The 18,930-nt window shown below is 67.7% G+C and overlaps 6 protein-coding genes across 6 annotated transcripts in view; 4 read left to right on the top strand and 2 right to left on the bottom strand.

The window, feature by feature from the left end:
- The window catches only part of CHLNCDRAFT_36029 (hypothetical protein), a gene marked incomplete at its 3' end in the record, with an annotated part of 5,943 nt that extends 3,648 nt beyond the window's left edge, over nt 1–2,295 (top strand). The window contains exons 10-16 of the mRNA XM_005846187.1: nt 46–103; nt 331–480; nt 684–760; nt 901–1,053; nt 1,248–1,409; nt 1,631–1,828; nt 2,011–2,295. Of these exons, the coding sequence (XP_005846249.1) occupies nt 46–103; nt 331–480; nt 684–760; nt 901–1,053; nt 1,248–1,409; nt 1,631–1,828; nt 2,011–2,295 (1,083 nt within the window). The remainder of the gene's footprint in view (nt 1–45; nt 104–330; nt 481–683; nt 761–900; nt 1,054–1,247; nt 1,410–1,630; nt 1,829–2,010) is intronic.
- A 278-nt stretch (nt 2,296–2,573) lies between these two features.
- On the top strand, nt 2,574–10,467 carry CHLNCDRAFT_135546 (hypothetical protein; the record flags this gene model as incomplete). The annotated part of the gene is made up of 20 exons (XM_005846188.1): nt 2,574–3,014; nt 3,212–3,319; nt 3,508–3,678; nt 3,832–4,059; nt 4,212–4,345; nt 4,511–4,819; nt 4,945–5,057; nt 5,199–5,811; nt 5,948–6,119; nt 6,241–6,345; nt 6,516–6,672; nt 6,802–6,968; nt 7,164–7,250; nt 7,429–7,876; nt 8,055–8,191; nt 8,351–8,456; nt 8,620–8,726; nt 8,921–9,352; nt 9,523–9,755; nt 9,984–10,467. The coding sequence occupies 20 exons, from the start codon at nt 2,574–2,576 to the stop codon at nt 10,465–10,467; spliced, it is 4,752 nt and encodes a 1,583-aa protein (XP_005846250.1).
- A 122-nt stretch (nt 10,468–10,589) lies between these two features.
- On the bottom strand, nt 10,590–11,857 carry CHLNCDRAFT_58241 (hypothetical protein; the record flags this gene model as incomplete). Its single annotated transcript, XM_005846362.1, has 4 exons — nt 10,590–10,942; nt 11,069–11,300; nt 11,466–11,579; nt 11,807–11,857. 4 exons carry the CDS (start codon nt 11,855–11,857, stop codon nt 10,764–10,766), a joined length of 576 nt encoding a protein of 191 aa, XP_005846424.1. The 3' UTR covers nt 10,590–10,763.
- Nucleotides 11,858–12,144: 287 nt separating this feature from the next.
- On the top strand, nt 12,145–12,797 carry CHLNCDRAFT_24886 (hypothetical protein; the record flags this gene model as incomplete). Its single annotated transcript, XM_005846189.1, has 3 exons — nt 12,145–12,241; nt 12,419–12,487; nt 12,619–12,797. 3 exons carry the CDS (start codon nt 12,145–12,147, stop codon nt 12,795–12,797), a joined length of 345 nt encoding a protein of 114 aa, XP_005846251.1.
- Nucleotides 12,798–13,261: 464 nt separating this feature from the next.
- Nucleotides 13,262–15,388, top strand: CHLNCDRAFT_58242 (expressed protein). The gene is made up of 6 exons (XM_005846190.1): nt 13,262–13,403; nt 13,604–13,686; nt 13,878–14,385; nt 14,577–14,751; nt 14,942–15,074; nt 15,199–15,388. The coding sequence occupies exons 1-6, from the start codon at nt 13,362–13,364 to the stop codon at nt 15,254–15,256; spliced, it is 999 nt and encodes a 332-aa protein (XP_005846252.1). The 5' UTR covers nt 13,262–13,361; the 3' UTR covers nt 15,257–15,388.
- A 2,476-nt stretch (nt 15,389–17,864) lies between these two features.
- Nucleotides 17,865–18,930, bottom strand: part of CHLNCDRAFT_53139 (hypothetical protein) — a gene marked incomplete at both ends in the record, with an annotated part of 1,648 nt that continues 582 nt past the window's right edge. Inside the window, 3 exons of the mRNA XM_005846363.1 lie at nt 17,865–18,063; nt 18,177–18,249; nt 18,358–18,421. Of these exons, the coding sequence (XP_005846425.1) occupies nt 17,865–18,063; nt 18,177–18,249; nt 18,358–18,421 (336 nt within the window). The remainder of the gene's footprint in view (nt 18,064–18,176; nt 18,250–18,357; nt 18,422–18,930) is intronic.

Raw genomic sequence — 18,930 nt, forward strand, 5'->3', positions numbered from 1 at the left:
CTCCTCGACTCCACCGTGCGCATCTTCTTCGCCGACTCCCTCAAGTTCTTCCTCTCCCTCTACGGCCACAAGCTGCCCGTCCTGTCCATGGACATCTCCTCGGGTGGGTGGCCGGCCGGGCAGGCAGGCAGGAGTGTGTGTGTGTGTGGTGGGTGGGTGTTGGGGGGGTGAGGCAAAGGCTCCCTCCCGGTGGCGGGCAGGTGCAGGCGTATGCCCGGCTCAGCGCTCGCCGGCAGAGGCACTGACTCCTGCCGGCACGCCCCCTGCCAGCATTCACCGAACCGCTGCCAGCCCTCTCCCGCCTTCCCCTGCCTGCCCGCCCGCCCACAGACTCCACGCTGCTGGTGACTGGGTCGGCGGACAAGAACATCAAGATCTGGGGGCTGGACTTTGGGGACTGCCACCGCTCGCTGTTTGCCCACGGCGACAGCGTCATGGCGGTCGCCTTTGTGCCCAACACGCACTACCTCTTCACCGCGGGTGCGCTTCGGGGGGGGCCTTGATGTGCTGGGTGGCTTGGCTTGCCTCAGGGCGGACGCGGGGCGCCTGTGCTTTGTTGCCAGCCCTGCCCTCGCCTTCAGCACCTCCTTCCCACGCTCGCCTCACCACCACCACCACCACCACCACCACCGCCACACACATACACGCATCATTTATCCCGTCCTTCCCCCGCCTGCCCGCAGGCAAGGACCGGCTGATCAAGTATTGGGATGTGGACAAGTTTGAGCAGCTGCTGACGCTGGAGGGGCACTGCGCAGAGGTGGGCGTGATGCGGTGGGGGAGAGCGTAGGGTCCTGTGGCGCCCGCTGGCGCCCTGTTCTCTGCGCTGCCGTGCATCCTGCTGGTGCACCGCACCCCCCCCACACACACCAACACTCACACCCCACTCTTTGCCCGCAGGTCTGGTGCCTGGCTGTGGGCAGCCTGGGTGACCTGCTGGTCAGCGGCAGCCACGACCGCAGCCTGCGGCGCTGGGAGCGCACCGACGAGCCTTTCTTTGTGGAGGAGGAGAAGGAGAGGCGGCTGGAGTCGCTGTTTGAGGGGGACCTGGAGGTGGGTGGGGGGGGGCGGGCGGCTGAGGGGCGGCAAAGACACAGGGGGCGGCGGGGTGGCAGGCAGACTCCTGTGGGGCCGGCCGCTCGCCGAACCTGCCGATGTGCTCTGCATTGCACGCCTGTTCCGCGCACCCCTCGCACCTGCTGCCCTCGCCTTCCACCCACGCTCGCCAAGTAACCCGCCGCCTGCAGGCCGCCGACCGCGCGCCGTTGGGGCAGGAGGACCCCGGAGAGGAGGGCGCCGTGGGCACCGCTGGGCGCAAGACGCTGGAGACTGTGACCGCCGCCGACGACATCATTGAGGCTCTGGACCTGGCGACGGACGAGGAGGAGCGGGGGCGGGAGTACGAGCAGGTGGGGGGTGGTTTGGGAAGTCAGGCGGGCATCTGCAGGTTGAGGGTTGGTGAGGGCATAGGGGCGGCGCATGCGGGCTGCTGGGCAGGCGCAGGGATGGGTGAGTGGGCTTGGTGAGCAAGGGGCGCCTCACCGGCTGAGTGGAGCAGGGATCGTGGGAGCGCGAGCGGGCCTCACCACACCCTCCACCCCCCCTCGGCACCTCCGCCTCCCTCCTGCAGGAGAAGGCGTCCAACCCCAAGGCCAAGCCGCCCGTGCCCAACCCGCTGCTGCTGGGCCTGAGCCCCAGCGCCTATCTGCTGCGGGTGGTGGGCCGCGTGCGCAGCAGCGAGCTGGAGCAGGCGCTGCTGCTGCTGCCCTTCACCGACGCGTTGCACCTGCTGGGCTACATCGTGGGCTGGCTGCGCGTGGGCACGCAGGTGGGTGAGCAGGGGAGCAGCCAGGGCAGAGCGGGGAGGTGCTGGGGAGGAGGTGCGGCAGGGCTTGGTGTGGTGTGTGCAGACCCGTGGGCGCCAGGGTCGCCACCTAGGAAAAGGCAGGGCCGGTGCTGACCGGCCTAGCCCCCTGCTCCCCCTCCTTTTCCTCTCCGGCTGGGCTGCAGGTGGAGCTGCTGTGCCGCGTGGCCACGCTGCTGCAGCGCCTGCACATGCAGCAGCTGGTGGGGACGCCCAGCGCCAAGCCGCTGCTCATCGAGCTGCAGCAGCTGCTGCGGCAGCGGGTGCAGGAGGCCAAGGACATGATGGGCTACAACCTGGCGGCCATGGAGCACCTGCAGCGCAGCCTGCGGGAGCGGCAGGCGCTGCCACCCGCCGCCGCCGCCGCCACCGCCGCCGCCGCCGTGCTGCCGCTCAAGCGCAAGGTGGCAGAGGCGGCGGGGCCGCGGTGACGACGCGGCCGCGGCTGCTTGGATGCGTCCCTTGTGTGTTGTGTGTAACATCCAGTGACAGCAGGACGCAGAAACGGTTCATTGTTGGGGTAGGCACGGCGGCAGCGGCGACAGGTGGCGGCGACAGCTGGGCACCCACCGACAACTCTTCCCGGCCCCCTTGGATTGCAATTTTCTAGTCCGGCTTGCCTTCAATTGGGCTCTCGATTGGCCCCAGCCGCCCTGCAATGAAGGTTGAACCGTAACCGCATCGCACAAGACATTTGCCGACCTCCCCCATGGAGCGGTGGGACCACGCGTCATTGCTGGCTGCGGGCAGTAGCCCCTCAAGGGCAGCCGCTGCGCCGCTGGAGGACCAGCCATGGGGCACCGACTTTCAGAAGCACCAGTCGGAGCCCAGCGAGCCCGACTCGCCCCCAGGCGAGGGCTGGGCGCTGCTGGACGCCCGCACGTTTCGCACCCAACTGGAGCCCTCGGTGCGCCACTCGGGCTGGCTGCTCAAGGCCAGCGGTGCCGGCCCGCACCGCCAGTGGCGGCGCCGCTACGTCTATGTCTCGGCCGACCGCCTGTGCTACACCCCCGATCCTGACGCCGACAGCGGCCTGTGCCCCGTACGCTACCTGCCCTTGGACCGCATCCCCGTGCGCGCCCTGCCACGCGGCTACGGCCCCAAGCTGGGCGTCACTCTGGTGGAAGACCGCCAGGCGCGCCAGGCGGTGGTGCCCTGCTGCCGTGTGCCCTGGGCTGTCAGTATGCTGCTTCATGAGTACGTGGAGTCGATGGAAGGAGCAGCCCACTTCCATGAGAACATGGACTCCAGCTGCATGCATGCCCTCACCATGCGGAGACCAGCCCTCCCAGGGACTGAAGTCGTGCAGGCACCCAGCCACCCTCTCCACCCCTCTCTTCCGCGCAGGACCGCTCCAGCGCCCAGTTCAGCCCCAAGAAGGCGGGCTGCGTGTTCAGCGTGGCCTGCGGCGCGCACACACACTTCTTTGCGGCACCCTCAGCCGCAGACGCCAAGGTGAGTGGGGCGCCCTGGCAAGGCACGCTCGTCTGCCTCTGCCTGCCAGCCACGCCTGCGCCATGCCAGCGCCAGTCAACACCTTGTAAAACTTCTGCCCCTTCTGCCCCTGCTGCAACACAAAGGCGTGGGTGGCGGCCATCACCGAGCAATGGTTGAGCTGTGCCAATCACTCGGCGCGCGTGGAGCGCAGCCCCTCGCCGGAGGAGCACCTGGTGCTCAAGGAGGCGCGGTGGCAGGCGGAGAGCCAGGCGCTGCGCCGCTCGCTGGCAGAGGCGGAGCAGCAGCGGCTCAGGGAGTCCACAGCGCAGTGGCAGGCCGCGGCGGCCGCCGCCACGGCGGAGACTGTGCAGCAGGAGGTGCGGGGCAGGGCGGATGCCGCACCCTCTGGAGCTGCTGCTAGATTGCACAGAATCGCTCACCCTGCTGCTGCTCCGAGCGCTACCTACCACCAGTGCTGCCATGCGCCGTGCGCCGCCCATCCCAAGCTGCCACGCTACCCGTCGCTGCAGGGCCTGCCGGTGGTGTGTTACGAGATCGAAGTGGTGACAGGCAGCCAGCCGGAGGCGGGCACCAGCGCCCGAGTGTACCTGGAGCTGTGCGGGGAGGGAGGCACTTCGGGGGACCACCGGCTGATGTACCGCCAGGGCAGCACCGGCGCGCCGTCCCGTACCGCCTTTGCGTCGGGGGCGGTCGACAGGTTCAAGCTGCACTGCCAGCCTCTGGGCGAGCTGGTGAAGGTGGGTGGCTGTGGTGGAGGGGTAGGGCACAGGTGGAACGGGTATGGGCAAGGGGCCACCACAGCGGCCGCTCCTGCCTGGCTCTTCTTCCCCCTGGTGTGGCCCTTCCTGAGTCGCGCATCAGATGCTGCCTGGCTTCACCCCCACCGCAGGTGCGTGTGTACCACAACAACGGCGGCCCCTCCCCCGCCTGGTTTCTGGAGGAGGTGCGGGTGCGGCGCCAGGGCGGCCACCGCTGGACACACTTCCCCTGCCGCCGCTGGCTGGCTGTGGACCAGGACGACAGGTGGGCACTTCCCCTGCCGCCCCTGCCGCTGCACGCGAGGGCGCGTGCTTGGCCCCGGGAGCAGTGCAGTGGTGGGCGAAGGAAGTGGCATGGCCTGGCTGGTGTGTTGCTGCTGGATGTGCGACGATGACTCCTGTTGTTTATTCTCTCCTCTGGATGCTGCAGCCGCGTGCTGCGGGAGCTGTTCAGCTCTGCCATCCAGGCCCTCGCCTCCCCGCCCCAGCCGGGGGCCCCACCGGCCGCCCCTCCAGCACGGCAGGCGCAGCAGGAGGAGGCGCCCCCCGCCCGGAGGGTGGTGCAGCCAGTCTGGTACACTGTGGTGGTGTGCACCAGCGGAAAGGAGGGTGCAGGGATGGCGCCTGAGGAGGGCGCGGCGGTGTTCCTGGTGCTACACGGCAGCCGCGGCAGCAGCACGCGCTTGAAGCTGCCGTCACAGGCGGGCGACTTTGCGCGGGGGCAGGAGGATGTGTTCAGGTGCGAGAGCGGCGCCTGCCGCTCCCCACAGCATGCCTGACACAGCCAGGATTGTCGCGAGTGGTCTGCTCCATGATTTCTCTGCTCACAGTGTGGAGTGCATGGACGCACTCGTGGTGTTGCAGGGTGCAGCTGCCGTGTGTGGGCGCCCTGGAGAAGCTGGGGGTGGGGCTGAGCAGCAGCGGCGAGCAGGCGTGCTGGCTGCTGGAGCAGGTGGAGGTGACGGATGAGTGCACAGGTGGGCCGCCCTGGTTGGCGGCGGCAGCAGCACCAGGGGGGATATGCTTGTCTGGCCACCAGGGTGCTGGCTTGAGGGTGTTGTCGCTGGCGTGGCCTTGACTCCTCCCCCTGCTCCCCCCCCCCCCACCCTGCGCTGCAGGCGAAACCGTCTTCTTCCCCTGCTCCGCCTGGCTGGGCAAGGGCAAGGGGCACGCCGAGCGCAGCCTGCTGGGCAGCAGGGCCAACCCGCGGGAGGCGCATCGTGAGGTGGCGCGCCTGCGGCAGCAGCTGGACGCAGCCAGCAAGCAGCTGGCGGGGGCACAGGCTGAGCTGGCGGATGCCAAGGCAGCTGCGCGCGGGGCGCAGCAGGCGGGCCATGGGCACGAGGCCGAGCTGGAGGTTCGCCTGGCGACGCAGCAGGCCGAGGCGCAGCAGCTGCACAAGCAGCTGGCCGAGGCGCAGCAGCGTGCGGCGGCGGCAGAGGCTCGTGTGGAGCAGCTGCAGGGGGAGCTGAAGAGCGCAGAGGGGCTGGCAGAGGGCCTGAAGCGGGAGCAGGATGCCGGGCGGGAGCGCGCCGGCGCCGACTCGGCTCGTGCAGCGCAGCTGGCGGCGCAGCTCGGGGCGATGCAGGATGAGCTGGCGGCTGCTCAGGAGGCTGCGGCAGCGGCGGCTGCCAGGGCGCGCAAGTTTGAGGCGGAGGCGAAGCGGGGGGAGGAGGAGCTTGAGGAGCTGCGCAGCCAGAATGAGCGGTACAGGCGGGACAACAGCTCGCGGTGAGTTGCATCCTGCCACCGCGGCGGCAAGGTGCCCAGGCCCCATTAGCTGCTGCTCTGAATCCACCCCACCAACACCAGGTAGCTCACAGTATTGTGCTGGAGCGCTCACTTGCCACCTCCTTCCCCCTTGCAGGGTGGATGATGCTGAGGACCAGGTGCGGCGGCTGCGGGCCGAGGTGGCGGCCAAGGCGGCAGAGCTGCGCGAGGCGAGGGCCGCGGAGCAGGAGACATCTGACGAGTGCGAGCGGCTGAGCCGTGAGCTGGCGGCAGAGCGCCTCAGAGCCAAGGCGAGCTGCCAGAAGGCTGTTGGGAGCGTTGGAGCCGTACCGCTGTTTTGCTGTGCTGCTGGTTGCCATCTAATGCCACCATGAAGAGGGTTGAGCTGCGCTCACTCACGGGGGATGGCCGCAAGGTCATGCGGTGCAGGCCCAGCTGGAGGAGCTGCAGGAGCGGCTGGAGGAGGAGGCGGACAAGGCGGCGGCCTCGCCCCCGCACTCGCCCTCCTCCGCCAAGCTGCTGGCAGCGTACCGGGTGAGCTTGCTGCTGGAGATCATGCTCGCGCAGCGGTTCCTGCCTTCCTGTTTGAAAGGTTTCACTACAGACCATCTGCTTTGCTCAATTAAATTTCTATGGCGCAGGTGTGTATTCGCACCAGCAGCGAGCCCCCCAGCGCAGGCACCAGCGGCCCCGTGTGCCTCGAGCTGCTGGGTAGTGGCGGCAGCAGCGGCGCCATCAGCCTGGCGCGCGAGGCCTTCAGCGGCTGCTTTGCCGCGGGTGCCGCCAGCGTGTTTCAGCTGGAGGCGCCGGCTGTCGGGGAGCTGCAGCAGCTGCACATCTGGGTGGATGTAGACGGGGCAGGTGGGCTGGCCTGGCCTTGCTGCTATGCATGCGGGGAGAGTGCTTGTCCCCGTCGCGCAGCAGCGTTGGTGGGAGGGCTTGCCGCTGTGCTGCTCATATGGCCATGGGATTGGCTCCGGCGGCGTGCAGGCGCTGCGGCGGATGCCAGCTGGCACCTCGACAGCGTGGAGGTGGCCTGCGAGGGCCGCCCGCCCGCTTACTTTGTGTGCCGCAAGTGGCTGAACGCTGGCTGCGGGTACAGCGCTGAGCTGGCGGCCAGCTCCAGGAACCCTCGGCAGGAGGAAGCTGAGTACAAGGTGGGGGGCTGGGGGTGGTTGGCTTGTGGCTTGGCAGCTTGGGGTCAGCCCCTGTGCTTGGCCTGCCAGGCTGCCAGGCACCTTGCTGCTGGGACCCCGCACACGCCGCCATGCCGCGCTGTGCGCCGCAGCCGCTCGCGCGCGGTGGCACGGCACGCACCATGATGCTGTTGCACCCCTCTGCCCCCTGCGCAGGTGGTGGTGCACACCTCCAGCCTGGCGGGGTGCGGTACCGCTGGAAACGTGTTTGTGGAGCTGAAGGGCGAGCGCACGCCCAGCGGCGTGCTGACGCTGAGGAACAAGGGGGGCAGCTTCCGGCCCGGCCAGGCACGCTTCTGTGCAGGGCCCCAGAGAGGGGCGGCGCCTGGCAGCAGCGGGAGGGACGCGGCAGGGACACGTGGCTGCACAGCCTGGTGCACACCCGCCGCCGCCTGGTGCTCTTCTCCCCCACTCGCTGCAGGCGGACGAGTTTGCCTTCCGCCTGCCCAGCCTGGGGCCGCTGTGCGAGCTGCGCGTGGGGCACGAGGGGCGCCGCGAGTGGCACCTGGACCGGGTGGAGGTGGTGGACTCGGCGGCCGGCACCACCTACTTCTTCCCCTGCGAGCAGTGGGTCAGGGGCAGCGGCCCCGGCGGCTCCATGTCCCGCTCCCTGCAGCTGCGCGGCTACATGACCGACCCGCGCAGCCTGCCGGTGCAGTACCGCGTGGAGGTGGCGGTGGAGGAGGCGAGCGGGGTGCTGGGCGGCGACAGCCTGCGCCTCACGCTGTGCGGCAGCCGCGGGGAGAGCGGGGCGCAGCGCCTGGACGCGGCGCGGGCGGCGCCGGGCAGGACGCTGACGGCCATGTTTGAGGGGGCCAACGTGGGACACATGGAGCGGCTGCGCATCGGGCTGGCGCCGGGACCCGCAGGTGGGCGGGGCGCTCATGGCCGCTGCGGTGGCGGGCGCGGCTGGGCTGGGCTGCGCTGCCCTGCACTGCTCCTCTCCTTGCGCAGCGTGCTCCTTCTCGCTGCTAGGGCACCATGGCTGCACGCAAGCCGCGTCCCCCGTGCCGCTGCCCTGCTGCGTGTGCCCCTGCCGCCCCGCAGGCCAGCACTGCGGCCTGCGCGTGTCTGGGGTGGTGGTCACCAACATGCCCACCGGCGAGGCAGCCACCTTCTACTGCTCAGAGTGGCTGCGCAGCGCAGACCCCTACGATTTTGAGGTGGATGCTGCAGGGGAGCAGGTGGGAGGTGGAGGTAGGGTGCAGGGGTGGTGGCGGGCTGGCTGGGTGTCGGGGTGCGACTCTGTTGCGGCATGCATGTGCGGCTGTTCCGCCAGCTCCTGTGCCAGTCCTCGAGTCAGCGGCCTGGCGGGGCCTGCCCGGCTGCCCCCCTGCCAGCAGGAGCTGGCGTGCAGCTACCGGCTGGAGGTGCAGACGTCTGATGTGCGGCGGGCGGGCACCGCCGGCAACGTGTACGTCACCCTCGTGGGCGACGCCTGCACCATCGGTGTGCGGCGGCGGCAAGCTGGGGCTCGGCTCGTGCGTGGGTCCCATGCCCGCCAGGATGCCGGCAACACCGTCTGCAGCTGAGGGGCCGAGGCGGTGGGCCTGGGGTGCCACCTGCCACTGCTGCCTTCCTGCGGGCCGGCCGGCCTCTCCGCTCCTTGCAGGCCCCTACCAGCTGACCAACACCGAGTCGGAGCACTTCCAGCGCGACCAGCTGGACGTGTTTGAGATCGAGGGGGCGCCCGACTGCGGCCAGCTGCGCCAGATAGAGGTGCGGAGGCGGGCAGGCGGGCAGGCAGGCAGGCAGTGGCCTCAAGGGGCCTGCCGGCCTCTGCTCAGATCCGGCTCTGCATCTTGATACCTCGCCCCACTCTGGTGTAGTGGCACCTCCTCTTCTCATGAAAGCGCCATCTGACAGAGTGTTGACTGCCGCGCGCTGCCTGGGCTGCCCGCTTGTGTGCGCAGGTTCGGCACGACGGCGCGGGCCGAGGCAACGACTGGCACCTGGCCTGGGTCAAGGTCGCCAACATCACCACAGGAGCCGTGGCCATGTTCAAATGCAAGCGCTGGGTGGACCGGCGGCGGCGCGACGACCCTGGGGCTGTCGCCGCGGTGGCGGCGCTGCCGCCTGACGCCACGGCAGCCGTGGGAGGCAAGCTGAACGCCAAGGACCGGCTGCTGCTGGGCGGCAGCGCCAAGGCGGGCGCGGCGGCGGCGGCAGCCCACGCGCCGCTGGTGCAGGATGTGCGCATGTCGGCAGATCGAGGCCCTATGGAGTGGGCAGAGGGCGGGGCGGGCTCCCAGCCGCCGGCTCCACAGGCCGGCCCGGCGGGGATGCCTGGATACCGCGTGGTGTTCCACACCTCGCGCATGTGCGGCAGCGGCACCAAGGCCAGGGTGAGGCGTGTGTGGCCCCGGCAGGCGGCATGAAGGGGCGGTTTGTTCGGCAGGCGCGCAGCCGAGCTGCGCAGCCCTGTGGGAGGGAGCCTCATGCCCCACCCCACCCTGCCCTGCCCTGCAAAGTCCCACCCATCGTTGGCGCCGCCGCCGCCCTCTGCACGCCGCAGGTCCACTTTGAGCTGACCGGCGCCGGCGGCAGCAGCGGCGTGCTGCACCCTGCGGGGACCACCAAGTCGTTTGGGGCGGGGCGGGTGGACATCTTTGAGTTCCCCCACCTGGGCGCGCTGGGCGAGCTGCAGTCGGCGCGCGTCGGCACCGACGGCTCCGGATTCTTTCCAGCCTGGCACCTGCAGCTGCTGGTGGTCACCCACCTGCCCACCGGCCGCGTGTGGCAGTTCAGGTGGGGCACGGCTGGCGGCGGCGGCAGGCGGCGGCGGCGGCAGCCCACCACCTGCACCATGGGCCGCCCTGTTCAGTCGCTGCAAAGGGGCATGCTTGGCTATGCGTGTTCCATGGCCCTGCTCCCATGCCTGCCAGTCCTGCCTGCCTGCCTGCCAGTCCTGCCTGCCTGCCAACCCCCTGCCACCCCCCTGCCGTGTCCCCTGCCCCCACCCGTGCACCTACTCAGCTGCTTCAACTGGATCGACAAGAAAGTCAACTACTCCCGCTGGCTCACACTGGACAGCACCCAGCAGGGAGCCTATGGCGTCGCCGCCGGCTCCAGCACCAAGCTCGCCGCCTGGCAGTTCAGCCACAAGCCGCCCGCACTGGTGGCCACCTCCCCTGGCGGCAGCGCCGCACCCGGCAGCCATGCCCACTACCCGCCGCAGCACCACCGCGGCGCCGGCGCCCCCACCTCCCATTACAGCCCCCACCAGCGGCCGGGGAGCCCCCAGGGGGGCAGCCCGCTGCGGTTCAAGGCCCACCACCCGCAACAGCAGCAGACGGGTGCGGCGAGCCGGCCCGGCAGCCCGGGTCGGGTGCTGGTTCAGGGGCGGCAGCAGTGGGGCGGCGGCAGCCCGATGTCGCCACACACGATGGCGCGCAGCGGCGGCGGCAGCCTGCCCGGGTCTCCGCTGATTGGCGCCCGGCGGCCCGGCAGCGGGCGATAGTGGCGAGGGCAGTGCAGGGCCTGCGGCACAGGAAACTGACTGGTAACAACACGCACGCTGGTTTGACTTGACTGGACTAAAATGGGGGTGGGACGGAAGCTTGTAAGGATGAATGTGACACTGGAGGCTGCCTGTTACACTGAATTTCAATCCTGGGCCAGCGAGCAGGCTAAAGAACGTCAATGAAAGCAGGCGCAGGCGCAGCACACAAATGCAGCAGCGATGCACAGTGCGGCTGAGCCGACGGGTCCTCGTGCACCCAGCAGGGCAGCCCCTGTTCTGGCAAGGGGGTCAGTTCAGAAGGTGACGTTGAAGTTGCGCTTGAGCAGGGAGCGCATGGACCTGCGGGGGCGCACCGCCTCGAGCGTGAAGTCGTCTGGCTGCACCCCCGCCACCAGCATGCGCCCCATGATCTCCCCCGCCCGCTCCCCATCGTTGTGCTTGGTGCAGCACTCCAGCAGCGCGTTGTAGGTGACTGGGCAGGGGGGAGGGAGGCAGGGAGGCGTGGCGATGGGGGCGCAGGGGTGGCCTCCAGGCCAGAAAGCACGGCAGCATTGCAGGCAGGCCAGGCAGCGCCCCCCACCCGCCAACCCCCGCTCACCGATGCTGGGCTGGATGCCGTGCTGTTGCTCCATCTGCTGCAGCGTCGAGCTGATCTCGTTCCATTGCGGCCGCTCGCTGGCGGCGCCGTAGCCACGCAGCATGACCGCAAACACCACCTCGTCCGGGGCCAGCAGGCCGTCAAACAGCTCCGCAAACACAGACCTGGCCATCTCCATCTTGCCGTTGCGGCAGCAGGCGTCCAGCAGCGCGGTGGCGGCCAGCGTGTCGGGCTGCATGCCAGGGTGGCGGCGAACAGGCGGGTGCCATGGGAGTGCGCGCGACGGGCCCCTTCTGGAGCGAGCCCGGCGGGCGCGCTCCCGCCGGTGCTGGTGCTGACTGCTCGATTGCAACCCAAGCGCTGCAAAGAGCGTGGCCGGGTCTGTTTGCCTGCATACCTGTATGCCCAGCTTGGCCATGTTGGCCAGCTCAGCAACCGCCTCGCGCGGCTTGCCCTGCCGCCCGAGCTGCTTGATGCGCCGCGTGGTTTCGGCCCGCACCTGCCCTTCCGACTGCGGCAGGGGCGGCGGCGGCAGCAGGGGAGCGGGCGTTGCTCAAACGGATGAATTGAGCTTCAACTGCGGATAGGACAAGCACGGCCAGCTGCAGTCCCTGAGCCAGCAAAGGCACGCACCAGAGCCGCCGCCGACAAGGCTGCCGCCGCCGCCCCCACTGCTCGTTGCCGCCGAGAGTGGGGCAGCCGTGTGGTGAATGCTGCATGGGGCGAGGGCCTCCTCACTGCTGCTGCCTGACACGGGCTGGACACACATTGTGCGCCACAGAAAGCCATTGCACCCCTGCAACACCTTTCGCTGTGGCGTTGTGGGCCTGCAACAAGCTGGGCAGCCTCTGTGGGAGTGCGACGATCGCCTGCAAGCGGCGAAACGCGCCTTTTCCCAGCACTCCAAGCTGGCGCCTGAGTTGGCCACCTGGACGAACGTTTGGACGCTTCTAAAGCGACCACGGAAGTCTGCCGTTGCCAATTGTGCTCAGAAGCGCTCCCCCTGTGGTCCTGAGCTCATGGGCTGCAAACCCATATGCTGATATAGCGGTGCACAGGCTTGGGCGCCTTCGATCATGGCCAGCCTGGCTGAGCGCAGCAAGGACTTGTTTAGGCGCTACGGCAAAATAGCGCTGGGTGTGCACCTCACGGTCTACGCAGGCTTTTTCACTGGTGCGAGCCCAACCTGAACTGGCGCTGACCTCATCCTTCCCTGGGGACGGAGGGTAACTGCGTGCGGCAGCGGCGCTGCTGCGCCTCTCGCCGGCCGGCGCCGCTCGCCGCCAGTGCCGCCGGCGCCGACGCCCCGCACCGTGCAGAGAGCCAACCTGCACGACGCTGCTTTTGCAGGCTGCTATGTTGCCATAGAGAATCATGTCGATGTGAAGGGCCCGCTGCAGAAGATTGGGCTCCTGTCCAGTGAGCTGCTGCCGCTGTCGCGAGGCAACCCGTTGCGGTCAATGCCAGGCTCCCTCGACACCTGCCTGCATTAGCACTGGTGCGACATAAGCTGGATGAATGATCGTTGGGCCCCTGTCATCCTGCTGCAGGCTCTGCAGGCAAGGAGTACGATGACACCGCGGAGCAGGCCAGCGAGGACAAGGGCTGGCTGGACAAGTTGCTGACGGGGAGCAGCTCTAGCCTCGCCCTTGCCTTCCTCTGCAACAAGGCGCTCTTCCCCGTCCGCACGCCCATCACGCTCGCCTTGACACCCGCAGTGGCACGGTGAGCCTGGGGAGCACAATGGTGCTGCATTGGCTGGCCACCTTATGCTTGCTGCTGCCTCGCGTTTGTACCCCTGTTTGGCTTGATGGCGGTGCTCCCTGTTGCACCTCCCTGTGCAGGTTGCTTCGCTACCGTGCATCCAAGATGCCCTTGCCCTGAGGCAGCCAATGAGGCCTCGCACTCTGCAGGCAGCGACCAGCGTTGCAAGTCTGCAGGAGAGCGGTGCTGATTGGTTGCATACCTGTTGTACCCCTGTTACATTGTCTTGTTGCTCTTTTTCTGCTCCAAACATTTGGTTCTCGCCATCCATCAACCCAATTTTTGTCTCCACCAGCTGGCCTTTGTAATGCACAGCGCCCACGGGCGGGGGCTACAGCGGCGGTGTGCTGCGCATGCCTTGATTGCGCAACCCCAGCACAGCATAAGCTATGTAAGCTCCGTACACCACACAGGTGTTGAACTGCATCCCTGAGCAGCCTCCCCAAGCCAGCCCTCACCATCATCTGGTCAGCGCACGGCCCTAGACCCTCTGCTGCTGCCAGGCAGCAGTGGTCACGGTGTGGCGCTGATGCTCGAGCGTAAAGCCGAAGCGGACGCTCTCGGTCACAAGGTGATCATGCAGTGTGTGCTCATTCAGAGAGCTGCCTGGGTGTGGCACCCACCTTTGCGTCTTGCAGCGATCAACGCATCCGGATTGGCAACAGGCATGTGAGCAGAGCCGGTCCCCAGCCCGCCCCACATCCCGCCGCCGCCGCTGGACCGAGCGTTACTGAGCTTCCGTGCTTGACCCATCTGCCGCACGGACCGCAGTCCGCCATGATGAATGGCACTGCTGGCGACAGGAAGGCCACCTTCGCCCGAGACCTGGCAGCCCTCAACTCCCAGTTTGCTGCGTGAGTCGCGCCGTCGGCAAGGCCGCCTTGCTGGGCTGCATGCCGGGAGCGCGTCGCTTCATGTTGTATGTTGCGCTCCAAGTCTGGGGTCAGTGGGCAGCTCATGCACCGGCGTAGTTTCCATGCCATCGTGCGGCGCTCGCTTGGGCGTCGGTGCCACCCCTGCCGGCTGCTGCCCCTCCGTGGTGCAGCTGGGTGGCGGAGCAGAGCAGGGCTGCTCCCAAAGAGCTCTGGACTGATGGCGTGGAGGATTACCTGCAGTACGCCAAGCAGCTTCTGGCCGACTTCAAGGATGTACTGGAGGACAGCGGCAAGCCAGCGGCGGCGGCGGGCGGCACCGGCGCAGGCGTCTTTGGGTTCGGGGCGTCCGCACCAGCAGCCGGCGCACCAGCAGCTGGCAGCAGCAAGCCGCCGCTGGCCCCCGGCGGCCTGTTTGGCGGCAGCAGCACTGGCGGGGCAGCAGCCCCCGCCTCAATCTTTGGCGCCCTGCCCTCCACCGGCGGCGCCTTTGCCCTGGGCGGCAGCGCGCCCGCCTTTGGCGGCTTTGGCAGCGGCGCTGGCAGCGCGGCCAACAGCGGCGGCAGCGGCCTGTTTGCTGTGCCCAGCACCGGCACGCTGGGCAGCAGCCTCAACACGGGGGCGGCGGCGGCGGAGGAGGATGAGGAGGGGGACGAGGGGGAGCAGGATGCGGAGCCCTCGGTGGGTTCCCTCCCGCAGCAGCTGCGCCTGTGTTGGTGGTGACCGCACGTGGTGCATGCATGCCACGCTGGCTTCGGCCGAGCTATCACCACTCGTCAGAGCCTGGCTCTGCGGCCACACACCTTCCTCCACCTCCACCTGCACCTTCCTGCCGCCGCCTCTGCCCTCGCCCCGTGCCCTGCCCCCTGTAGGTCCAGCTGGAGGCTGCAGAGGGGACCGAGATGCTGGCCAAGCATCGGGTGAAGCTGATGAGCATGCAGAACAACAAGTGGACGGACAGGGGGCTGGGCACGCTGACGCTGCGGCGCTCCACCGGGGACGACGCCGCCAGCAAGCGACCCTACTTTGTGTACACCACAGACTCGGGTGAGGCGGGGCGCCGGGCGGGGCGCCGGGCAGGGCAGAAGGCCGGATTCGAGTTTCCAGCTTGTGCAGCAGCAGGTGTCATGCGCTGTGGGTCGACACCCTGTGGCTTGGCCTCGCGGCGGTGCCCCTGCTTATGCTGGCACTGGGCCCCAACCCACCCCTGCATGCCTGCCACCCTCTCTCCCCTCAGGTCGAGTGCTGATCAACGCGCCGCTGGTGCCAAACCTGAAGCCCACCATCAACCCCAAGACCCCCGCCAACATTGTCATGCTCCTCTTCTCTACTGTGGACGGCGTGGAGGACCGCGGCATGCACGTGTTCAGGTGAGGCGTGTTGAGCTCCTCATTCTCCAAGCAGCACATGGTGCATGAGGCTCCAGGCGCCAGCTCTGCTCGTGCAGCCCGCCATGAATCGACGGTTCTGCCTTTGCCCGCGGGCATGGCGCAGGTGTGAGAGCGCTGACGTGGCCAAGCAGCTGCTGAAAACCATCACAGAGCTCGCTTGAATGACCGACGGCGATGCTGCAAGCAGCCGCCCCACCAGCAGAGCCACGGTGGTCCGATGTACCATTCTTGAGCTGTCTGCTGCTGCATGCAAATTGTGATGCGGCCTAACAAGTGCAAGTGGATGGGTGGATATGGTGGATCACAGAGGGCAGCACACGGGGGGAAGGGGGCGCATGTGCCAAAGTAGGGCCGCCCTCGCGCGGCATGAAGGGTATCAGGTCAAACGGTAATCTTGCATGGGACCGGTAACGCAAGTATGGACGTCAGTGTGAGGTGTGCGGTGCACCCGCAATGTTGGATGCTCATTCCCGTGGGGTCACTTGATGGTCACGTGCCAAACAATACGCAATGTGCGGGCCTGGCTCATTTGCTCTCTCATTGTCCATCTATCTGATGTGGTCTGATCAGAAGCCAGATGCCACCGTGTAGCGCATATCCATCGTGGTGCAGGTGACAGCCGAGAGCAGGCCATCCTGCACTGACGTCTTGTACACAAACTGCGCGGGAAGGAGGCGGGCAGGAGCGGCGGCTAGGGATCAGATTAACTGACAAAGGCGGGGGCGGCTGCCGTTCGGGGACGCCAGCGCAGAGCTGAGCTGGCATGAGGCGCACCTGGTGCCAGGCATTGCCCTGGTTGTCGCGCAGGACGGGGAAGGCGCACAGGGCGCCGCCATCCATCATGTATGGCAGGTGGTCCTGCAGTGGGCAGGGGATGTGCAACATGCTTGTGGCAGCGGCAGCCTTGCCATCTGCCACCCCACATCTGCCGCACAAGCGCACAAGCCTGCTGCCTCGCAAGCCACCCGTGCTGCGCACCTCCTGCTCCTCAAGCTCCACGACTTCGATGGTCCAGCCTGGGGGTGGTACCACGCCCTCCAGGTTGGCGGTCCAGTCAGCATCGTCCTCCATGGGGAAGCTGGCGGTCTGCGGTGTGGAGGCAGCGGCATCCGCACGTGGCGGCTGAGCACGCGGGAGAAGCTCCCAGGGTGGGAAGTAGGCACAGCAAACCGGCGGGTGGCGGGTGCAGCGTGTTGGCACCGCACCTGCAGCGCGTACTGGTTGCCCCACTCATCGGTCATGACAGCCATCCAGCTGTTGTTGTAGTTGTACTGCAGTACGGCAGGGGCAGGGGTGCTGGTTAGCTGGTGTGTGTGAAGCATCCCCCACATGCATGAGCGCCCCCCGCGTCAGCGATGGTCGACCACTGGGCACACGCAGGCCAGCGCAGCTGCCCCCCGCATGGCGATGCCCACCATTTTGCACTGGTTGGTCAGGGTCACAGTGACGTTGCCCGCAGGGGGCGCCCCAGCCTCCGAGTCAATGAGGCCCTGCAAGGGGCAGACGGCACGGTTGCACAGCAGCGTGGGGCCAGTTTCCCTTGCCAAGTGAGCCACAGGTTGCTGCCCGCCTGGGTGTACCGACCTCGACAGGGTAGCTTGCAATGCACTCCAGCCCCGCAATCTCCAGCCAGCTCTCGTTGAAGTTATCCAAGTACACCAGGCAGTCCTGCCCTGCAAAACCATCCATTGTACACCAGGCAGTCCTCATGCGGCCCCTTCAACGCAGCTGAAACCACTCCCTGGCCCTCCTTCCACGGAGCAGCAGCCCACCCACCCTCTGTGCAATCTTCGGGTGCGGATGGGGAGCGGGCGAAGCAGATGCCCTCAAACGCGGGCGCCGACCAGCGCTCGCCAGTCTGGGCGGAGTAGGGGAAGGGCAGCGGGTCGGGCATGTCTGCTGAGGTGTAGCCAGGCGTGGTGCTGGCGTATTGCAGATACTCCTCAACCTGCAGCGGCGGAGCAATTGTCAGGATGGTGCTGAGGCCTGCGAACCTTGGGCTGGCAATAAGTAGCGGGCACAAGCCCCCACTGCTGCCTCACGTCTGTGATCTCCACCCAGCTGGAGCTCAGGCCGCCGGCGCTGTATGTGCAGTTCTGGCGTGCTGGTCCATCAGTGGGACCAGGTGGCGGCAGCTCGTAAACGTTGGTCTTCATGTCGTCCCCAGAGGGCATCTCGACGCCGGTCACACCTCCTGCCGCCGCCGCCAGCAGGGCGGTGCCCAGGGCAAAGCAGAGGGCAGCGCGGGGGAGCATGGCACGTTAACGGTGGTGAGGGGCGGGCCTCTTGGTAGCCGAACTTGGAGCGCAGGGCGCGGGGGGGGGGGGGGGAGGGGGACCCTGGAGACGACAGCGGCGACTACCGGAGTGTCGGAATACCTGGCCTTTGCAGCGACGCAATTATCGTTTTCACGCAAAGGGCAGCCTTGGGAACGGCATCCTTACGCGACTTTCTTCACGCTTGTTCGCAGCGAACATTCACCTTAGATGATGCTGCCGCGGCGGCGGTATCTGCACGCCACACACTCACCCTCATCTCTCTCCCTCAGGCCTGGGATTGCACAAGCTCCCCTTTGCCATCATTCCAGCAAACATGCTACCTCTCCTGCAGCTGCCGCTGCCTGCCTTGACGACACGAGCAGCGCGCAGGCGCCCACCCGCTTGCCCGCCCTTACCTTCCCTCCCCCACACTTCTGTACAGCATTCATCGAACGCTGTGCTGTGTTCCTTGATTCACTCAATTGAAAGGCAGTACTAGGCCACCAGCCCGTCACTGGTTCTTGAGCACGCGTGCAAAACCCTTGGCGCTGCTCTGGTAACTGGCAAACACCAGCATGGAGGCCACCTGGACGTGCAGCGGCCGCGTGGCGGCATACAACACATTGTCCGCAATGTCGTCCGCGCTCAGCGGCTGGAAGCCCTCGTACACGGCATCCGCCCTGGCCTCGTCCCCCTTGAAGCGCACCACGCTGCACGGAAGGGGCGCGCATGCCGTTGTGCCAGCAGCTGCCTGCGCCATGCATGGCCAGGCATCCACGGCCGCACAGCAGCGGCACGCTGCAGCAACGGCTGGCTGGCCCACCTGAACTCGGTTTTGACGGCGCCAGGCTGGATGGATGTCACACGGATGTTGGTTCCCACCAGGTCGTGTCGAGCTGCACACAGCAGCCAGGCAGACCTTGCTGCAGCTCTCCTTGGAGGAGAGCACAAGTGAAGCGACAAAGGCCTTTCGGCCAGCGACCGCATCCTACTCTCAGGCTCACCTGCATTCGCAAACGCCTCAACTGCGTGCTTGGAGGGGCAGTAGCCTGCGCCGCCCGCGTATGCCTCCACGGCAGCAATGCTGCAGCAAGGAGCATGTCATGCATGCAAACAAAGATGGCTAGCCAGCAGCCGGGACAAGTTGCGCCTGGGATTCGCTTGTAGGTAGCACGTAACGCAGCCCAGACGGCAGGCTGCATCCCAAGTCACTCCTCCATGCCAGCCGGCCAGCCGGCCAACCCTCATGCCACTGCACCATCCTCTCACACCCTCCTCTGGGTGGCAGCAGGCGCCCCCCCGCCCCCACCAATAAGAGCCAGCAGATCGGCGGCACTCGCAGGCGGCACTGCTAGCCTGCCTGCCGGCTGCATCCTGCATGCACTATGCGCCACAGCCCCAGCCCACGCGCTCACAGGCACCCACTGGCTGTGTGCACCACCACCCCCAACCAGCCCGGCGCTCACCCCAGGATGGGGCCCCTGGAAGCGCGGGCTGGACCAGCTGCACCGAGGGGCGGGGTAGAAAGGGTGGGAGCGGGCGGCTTTGAACACGATGTGCATCTGCACGCTGGCTGC

Source organism: Chlorella variabilis (assembly GCF_000147415.1).
Source record: "Chlorella variabilis unplaced genomic scaffold CHLNCscaffold_14, whole genome shotgun sequence".
NCBI lineage: Eukaryota > Viridiplantae > Chlorophyta > Trebouxiophyceae > Chlorellales > Chlorellaceae > Chlorella > Chlorella variabilis.

What these genes read in the sequence shown, in the direction of transcription:
- CHLNCDRAFT_58242 (XM_005846190.1), top strand. Translation starts at nt 13,362, where the DNA reads ATGCTCGAGCGTAAAGCCGAAGCGGACGCTCTCGGTCACAAG. An exon ending in CGGACGCTCTCGGTCACAAG is followed by an intron (nt 13,404 to 13,603) that starts GTGATCATGCAG and finishes CACGGACCGCAG; the next exon opens with TCCGCCATGATGAATGGCAC. An exon ending in TGTGTACACCACAGACTCGG is followed by an intron (nt 14,752 to 14,941) that starts GTGAGGCGGGGC and finishes CTCTCCCCTCAG; the next exon opens with GTCGAGTGCTGATCAACGCG.